General features: G+C 39.3%; 1 protein-coding gene across 1 annotated transcript; it reads right to left on the reverse strand.

The window, feature by feature from the left end:
• Nucleotides 1–5713: 5713 nt before the first annotated feature.
• Nucleotides 5714–6247, reverse strand: LOC139717513 (D-galactoside-specific lectin-like). Its single transcript, XM_071629017.1, has one exon. The coding sequence runs from the start codon at nt 6245–6247 to the stop codon at nt 5714–5716; it is 534 nt and encodes a 177-aa protein (XP_071485118.1).
• Nucleotides 6248–8045: the final 1798 nt, after the last annotated feature.

Genomic DNA, 8045 nt, shown 5'->3' on the forward strand with positions numbered 1-8045 from the left:
TCACAGGCTGAAGAAGTGTAATTGATTCATCAAACGCTAATGTGACAATCGAATTTATATTCACTGCAGGTGTATAATGTAGTCTTGTTGTGTCGGGTACTGGCGCATACGCTCTACCACAGAATTATAGTGCTGATGATAGTTCGTATAGCAGGAATACCAAAAGGCTATTGAAAACAAAATTACTATAGATTTCTATACTTAGAACGTGTTGGGTAGAAATAGTTTACTTTATGTATGCACATAAGTCCTATACGATATCGATTATCTTATAGTTTTGTTTTTCATAGGGGAACATAAAAAAGTATAAATTTGGAAATTAAGGTAAAGAAAAGAAAAGTGTAGACCGCAACGAACCAAAATAAAAAGCACAATTTCTATTTTGATCGTGGTTTCTTATTCACCTACAGATACATAAAAAATGTGTGATGACAATTCCCATATTTTTATATCTGTTGTGCTGTATATATAATATATAATATACATGTTGTTTTATGCTTATATCTTGTATCCTTCGAACTGTAATGACCATAATATAAGTTGCCATAACGATGCCTATCAAGTTTATAGACTGCCCTGAGTTTTATTTCATTCCCTGTGTTATGATCGTATAGCTTTGGTTGATGAGACCTAACTCCGGGTTTTTACCATTCTTCGGTGAGATAATGAGAAACCTCTTTTAGTATATGAAAGACCATGTAACTCGAGAGGAATTCATTATTTATTTGATGAAAGTTGGTATTAAAATGGCTGAGATATCCATAACAGAGCGATCCTATAAAAGGTAGGACCCACGTTTTATTACGATCCCTTTGTTTTGCTTTGTTTTCTGGAAGTCTCAGCCATTCCAAAACAGATTTTCATCGAATAAACTTTGAATTCATCTTAAAGTGGTATGCTCTGTACTATTTTCACAATTATAATACTTTCTGGGTATCCTACAAAAATTTAAAAGCCCAATCCTCACCTCAACCAATATTATCATTCCTTAAAGTCATCAAAAAATGAAAAATGTATCGCGGCTAGCTTTTGGTTGACGGAGAGAATACAATGTAGTCTCAGTCCGGTCGATTTTATTTTCATGTACGTATTGCGCCATATGAAAATGAATATGATTTCTTTGTGACTGATTGTAAGATGAGTATACATGTATAGTGTCAGTTCTAAAATGTGTTTGTGTGCGTGTGTGTGTGTGTGTGTGTGTGTGTGTGTGTGTGTGTGTTGAGGCGGGGATATGTTTGGTAGCTTCAGTGTTAATTAGGGATACCATTCAGTTACTTGGGGTCACCCCCACGGATTTGACACCCACGAGCATACAACCTACGAGCTCTGCATTGAAGTCCTTGAGTCACACTTTCCACGAGCTCAACACAAGACAAAAGACCCACCACAGTTCGACACTAAAAAAAATAAGGCCCTTGAGCTCGACACTGTATAGGTAGAAAAAATCCATGAGTCGAACACATGACATAAAGCCTCGTGATGTAATGTCTGTCTCATAGACCTTTTTGCCTTGTGTCGGCCTCGTGGGCCTTGTTTCCCCAGAACTTTCGAGCTAGTGGGCCCCTTTTTTCCATTTGTCCAGATGATGGACCGTATAGCTCGTGGACTTATTTTTCTTGATGGCGAGCTCGTGGGCCTTGTTCACTTGTAGTCTAGCTCGTAGGCTGTATGACTCGTAGATGTCGAGCTCTTGACGTGCAAATCGGACTTGCACTTGTCAACCCCGGCCATTTCCAAAAGAGGCACTCACAATGTACAACAGATATTAAAGAAAACACTCTTAAATTCTTTCCTCTTTACAGAAGAATTTCCTCTGTCCACTCCACTCAATGTCGTTATTTGTGACGTAAGGTACTATAAGAACCGGCCATACCTCCTTGCGTAATCCGAGCCTTAATGCATTGTGCATTTCCAGTGCTTCATGTTTACACAAGCGAGTGTATTTTCATATTTTTGTGTCCTTCTTATAATGCTCTGTCTCTCGCGCTCTCTCTTTCTCTCTCCCTCTCCTCTTTTTCTGTGTAATGCAAAAGCAAAACTACATTTTCTTTTAAGAACCGACGTACACGTAACATGTATGCCAAATTAACCGGAAGAACACTGAAGGGTTATAATGCAATTGTAGCACGGCTCCATGTGTTGGGTGCACATGTAAGGACTACAGTTCAAGAAGCTGGCTGTAGACAAGACACATCCTAACTCGAACGCTTGATACAGACTGCCCCTGGGTTACTACCTGAAACACATAAGATTCAGTATGCTGATAGACTTGAAAGATTTATTGTTTCATGCACTCATGAATGAGATATGACCGACAATGCACTGTAGGCGTGATGATTTCATTTTGTTCAGAGAACGAACACAAATCGAAGTATAACGAGGATGTCAGACTTTTCGATATTTGTAATGTTTTTATTGGAGCCTAGTCTTGATAACTGTTTCCATTTACGACTGTTTCATGACGTGATAGTTAGTATATCATAAGTTTGAGAGTCACATGTACTAAAATGATCTTTTCTCGTTATCAGAAGTTGGATTAAGCGAAAAATAGTTCTACTTTCATTTTTCTGAAACAGATTTGATTCAACAAAGGAAACATGAAGTTTCATTTGACTGTAAGCCTGACTAAATCGAGAAAGAAGTCTCGAAGGATTTTCAGTTCTCATTGTAGATGTTATATTATAGATGTATAATAGATGATTTTCATTAAAAATGTAAACATTCCTCACAGTAATTAATTAAAAGGTTAGAATAATTATGTGTAAACATATTGTGTTATGTGATGACAAATTGCAATACTCTTGGAATATTTCAAATACCACCATGTCTGCATAAAAAAAGAAACAAGAAACAAACAAACCATAAAATACTGTAATATTTTTGGCGTAAATGTGTGTGTGTGTGTGTGTGTGTGTGCTGCAACATTATTTTTGACGCAGGATGGAATTATAAACAATAATTGGTAATGATCATAAATTTACAACAGTGCAAAGGGAAGGATTTTGTGGATAAGTATACTTTGTCTATGCATCTTCTACTTTCTTGATCTTTTGATTTAAATCCATGTGAGAATCATTATACGGTTCGTGTTAAGGTCAGACCAAAACCGTAGCCAACAATGCACTGCGATCTCTAACTCTAATATCTGTAATAAGTTTGCCGATTCGTGCAGAAAGTGGCATTTTTAAGGCACGTGTAAGAACAGATCTATCTAAAACCGTTTAACCATCAAGAAGATTCCATTCCTTCATCTCAGTGCGGCAAAGCATCGACTAGGAGCCTGCAGAAAGACAAAAACAAGACTCAAAGAATAGGTCGTGCAATTTTTCTTCGAATCATTCTTCAATCACTTTTCAAAGTGGAAATCCACACTAAGGTCATGACGCTATCGATAAGATAAAGGGAAATGATACATTTACGAAAGGCGAAAGACTTATATTCGTCTAATGACGTAATTGTGAAGAAAAAAATGAGGAATAATGACGTAATAAGAAAAAAATATGAAGAATTAGTCATTCCATGCACATTTATCTTTATTTAGCAATGAAGCCGTTGTCTGCTTTAGGGAAAAGTTTTTAAAGTTTGAACAAATAATTATTTTTATTATTTTATGATCAATCTAAGCGAACAAACTTCACTTATACATTAAACAAACCAAAATGGGAGTTGAAGGCGATACCACAACCTCATCAAACGTTCATATCTTTATATTATCATATTGATTTTAACAAATCACCAGTTGTGGAGACATGACAATGTAAAACCATAAGAGGTTCCTCATATATTCTCTTTTTTTTGTGGGGGGGTACGATTGTGGTACAGATCGTATAATGTTGAGATATAATGTTGAATTTGACATTTGTTGTGTGTGTGTGTAAGGCACAATATAATTATGTTGTTGTGTAATTATTCCCCATGTTTTTTCTCCATTTTTATTACATAGTATACGAATAATTTATGAGTTGTGAGTGCATAGGGCACGAATATCGCACGAGGCGCGAGATAAGCCTCTGGTCTATTCAACAAGGCGCGTAGCGCCGCGTTGAATAGACCAGTGGCGAATCTCTCGCCGAGTGCGGTATTACGTGCCCCAATGCACGAACAAAATCATAAATTATTCGTTTTATACAACACCTTGTCCACAATCACAGTACTAGATTAGTGACCGCCAACTCAGGAAGGCCCAAAAATAAATGTAACAATTAGGCCGAGAATTGTAAACCACCATGTGTACTGCTTTCAAACACTCGTCATGATTCGACCACACAGTCACAGGAATCACAAACTCCGCAGGGTCTATACCCATTCTACGCTAACGTTTAGATCGAGTTAGGCCTGACTGTTAGGCCGATCTGAGATGTCGGTAGATCTAGTAGTAGGTCTAGACTTTGTCTATTTCCGAAAATGATTTTGTATAAAAACACAGAAAAATAACCAAATTACGGTTTCTCAACTTGAAATGAAGTCTTGATATTGGGATCACTGTGGTCCACGTAGCAGATCAGAGTCAAAAGTAAAAACACAGCAGTATAGGTATAAAGGCCGCAATACATGCAACTAGCTAGGTAAAGTAGCTGCTACTGCGCGTACACGTTAACGTTGCGCAGTACTCCGCCGCGCCTGGTCTGTGAGACTTACCGGCAGCGCAGCGCAGCGCAGCCGGCCAGCACGTACAATGTAGTTTGCTGGTGCTTTGCTGCTGTGTGAGCCACAGAACTCTGTGAGCGGCCATGCATTAGTAGCCCCCCGCGAAGCCGTGCTATAGTACCTTCGAGCCGTGCAATAGGCCCATGCCAGGGGCCTATTGTATGGCTGTCACTCTCAATGAGTTTGATAGGTATTTTCTATTGAATATCATGTGACATGTTCTTGGCCAATCACAATTCGACATCATTCTGAGGTGTTGTATAAAGTGAGGAAATAAGTGGGGTTAGATTTTGAAGTGAAGACTGGAAAAAAAAAATTAATTCATCTCATGTATTTTAATGTGATGTTTTCATTATTGATCTATTTTGATGATAATAATAATGTATTCTTATTATTTTTTATAAGTCTATTGCATAATATGTGCACTGGAAAGCATAACATGAGGACTCACATGCCTAAGGGCAACAGTAAAATAATTACTTTTGTGAGCCCTAGCCAACACTGGCCGATGTATTGCTTCCCTGTTCATACTTTGTATTATACCTCAACTGCGTGTGTCTCATCAACTGTCATTTCCATGTGATTGTATGTTACGTTAATGTTATTGTCATTTCTATTTGGCTGAATTAATAATGATGATAATAATAATGAATACTAAATAATAATAATAATAATAATAATAATAATAATAACAATAATAATAGTTTAAATAATGATAATGATAGTAATAATAATAAACCAACAACAACAACAACAACAACAACAACAACAATAATAATAATAACAATAATATATTTTTTTTGGGTGGGGGGGGGGGGGGAAGGAGTTCTATCGCAGTGGGCGTGGAATGGGATTAAGTTTCTCTTTGATGTCAAAATTACCAAACTGGAGGACGAGAAGGACGGCTTTGACACGCTACAGCTATGACATCATAGATGATAGAGACAATGATGATGGCCAAAGTTGTTGCTGAAGTTTTGGTTACATGTTAAAAGAGACAGAGGTATTTATGATACGCGGAGGAATTTGGGATTCTCCATTGAAGTGAAATAAACTTACCGACTCACACACAGTCGTATTGCACCTGTAGGTACTTGTACGTGCCTCTGCACGGGTCGCCAAACACGCCGTTTGTGGCACCTACAGAGCAGGACCTTCGCCCTTCGCACCTGCTTCTCACTTTTGACAATGATGAGGATGCTCTGCAGTTCTGCGTTCGGATATTCTGATGAGGACAGACGCTTCTACCAGTCTGCCGCCCATAGAGGGCGTCCTTAATGATAATCGTCTGCCCTGAGGGGCAGGACAGGCTGAGAGTGGAGTGCTCGCACACACGCCTCTGCCTCCACGAGGCACAAGTGTATAAGACTTCCAAATACTTGAAGGTACCACGGCAGGGGTCGGTAAAGTAGGAGTTGGATGCTCGAACACTGCACGAAGACCGTCCACCACAGGCATTCGAGACGACAGACATGGACCTCGTGCTGTGGCAGTTGGTATTGGATAGTGGTCCAGTAGTGCAAATGCGATCGCTACGACGACCGTAGCTTGCACTCTGTATGTAAACCTCTTGTCTTGCGCCGCAGTTGAGAGACATCGTGCTATGTTCACAAACTAGTGCATCTGAAATTCAGGATTAGAAAATGAGAGAGCTTTGTCAATCGGTTGTGCAGCGTAAACGTTAAAACTTCACAGATCAACATCCCCAACTGGAAAGAACACAGTGTCCCACAGTGTGTTCACAGTCGGTATGGTCACATACTAGTAGTCGATTATGTGAAAACGCTCGAATTTCACAGTGGGGAGATGATTTCACGCTGTGGTTTGGTTTTCACAGAGTGTTCACAAGGTAATGTTCTGTGTCACACTGTTAACTGATGATTCACAATGTGTTCACACTGTTAAAACGCTGTGAAGAGATTTCACACTGTTTTTCTCACACTGTGAGATACTGTGTTCTTTCCAGCAGGGACAGCAGATCTCAATGACCTTTTTCACGTAGTGTCTAGGTCGTCGGCAGTATAACTAGTGGGTGTATGACTCGTGGCCACGACTATTGGCTGTCAAGCTCGTGACCTGCACCCATTTCATCTCACGTCGCGTCCTATCCTATCCTATGATAGGATTTCTTGGTAAAAACAACAACAACACCATACACCAAGATAAATTGTCTCTTTTTTGCCTTTAAACTAAACGCCTGCAAAAACCTTTTTTCGCTAAAATGGACACATACGCATTAAGGAGTGTGTGAAAGAACGTTGTGATGATATAATTTCAGTTGGGTGATGACGAAAGTTCGAAATATTAGCTAAAAAGGGACGCCGTCAGTAGGCCTATTACAATCTGCGAACATACCCGATGCGATGGTGGTTGCTAAATGATATTCTATAATCGACTATCAGTAATCGATAAATCGGGAAAGAGCAGTATCCTTGCAACTTGCAGAATAATACGATTGTTTTAAAAAACAGCAACGATTACCAGGGCACAATCACGTAACGCTCTACCTATCCATACTGAACGGGGAGGGCTCTTCAGAAGCAAAAGTCGCGTACATCGACTTTCATTATTACACTTTTGATCTCAAAGTGCTAAAAAAAAAAAAAACCTCATTGTCATGGCAAATAGCGCCAGCCTGACAAATATTTTGGCAGATTCTTTCGGTGAATTTCAAGCTACATGTATTTCCAAACGATGGAAGATGAATCATGAGCCCTTCTGAGAACCATGTTTTGGCTTTAATATATTTCCTAATTTCTAGTTTGACTGGCTTAGAGGATAAGAAGGTACATACATGAATGTGCAGAGCAGGGGACTCGGAACCGGGGGAGGGAGGAGGGCTGAGGGCTGCAGTCCCACCCCCCACCTGTTCTGCTCGTAAAAAAAAAAAAAAAAAAAAAAAAAACAGCAACAAACAAACAAACAACAACAAGGCAAGTGCCGAAATGTGTCTCGCCTACAAAATGTACCACAACACATTTGTATAAACACAGTCAAACATAACAGTGGCCCCTAAAAGTTCGTTGACCCCTGTTTGAAACCTTTGACCGTGTGGTGATCTTCAATCCCCCAAGAGACATCTACCACCAAAGTTTGGTCGCAAACAGTCCTACCGAGCAAAAGTTATAAGCCATAATCAATACGTGCCGTAAAAACTTAAAATTGGCCCCTGAAAGTTTGTTGACCCATGTTTATGACCTTTGACCCTGAAGTGACCTTCAACTCCTTAAGGGACACTTACCATTTAAGTTTGGTCACAAACGGACATGTATACCAATCAAAACTTGAGCCATGATCGAAACACGCTGTAAAAACTTAACATTGGCCCGTAAAAGTTTGTTTACCCAAGACTGCGACCTTTGACCTTATGGTGACCTTTAAATCCTCAAGGAACA

This window comes from Diadema antillarum, unplaced genomic scaffold (assembly GCF_040938485.1).
Source record: "Diadema antillarum isolate AM-2024a unplaced genomic scaffold, OU_Dant_1.0 scf00000076, whole genome shotgun sequence".
Lineage (NCBI taxonomy): Eukaryota > Metazoa > Echinodermata > Echinoidea > Diadematoida > Diadematidae > Diadema > Diadema antillarum.

Excerpts from the sequence above, each read along its gene's own strand:
- LOC139717513 (XM_071629017.1), bottom strand. The coding sequence starts at position 6,247 with ATGTCTCTCAACTGCGGCGCAAGACAAGAGGTTTACATACAGAGTGCA.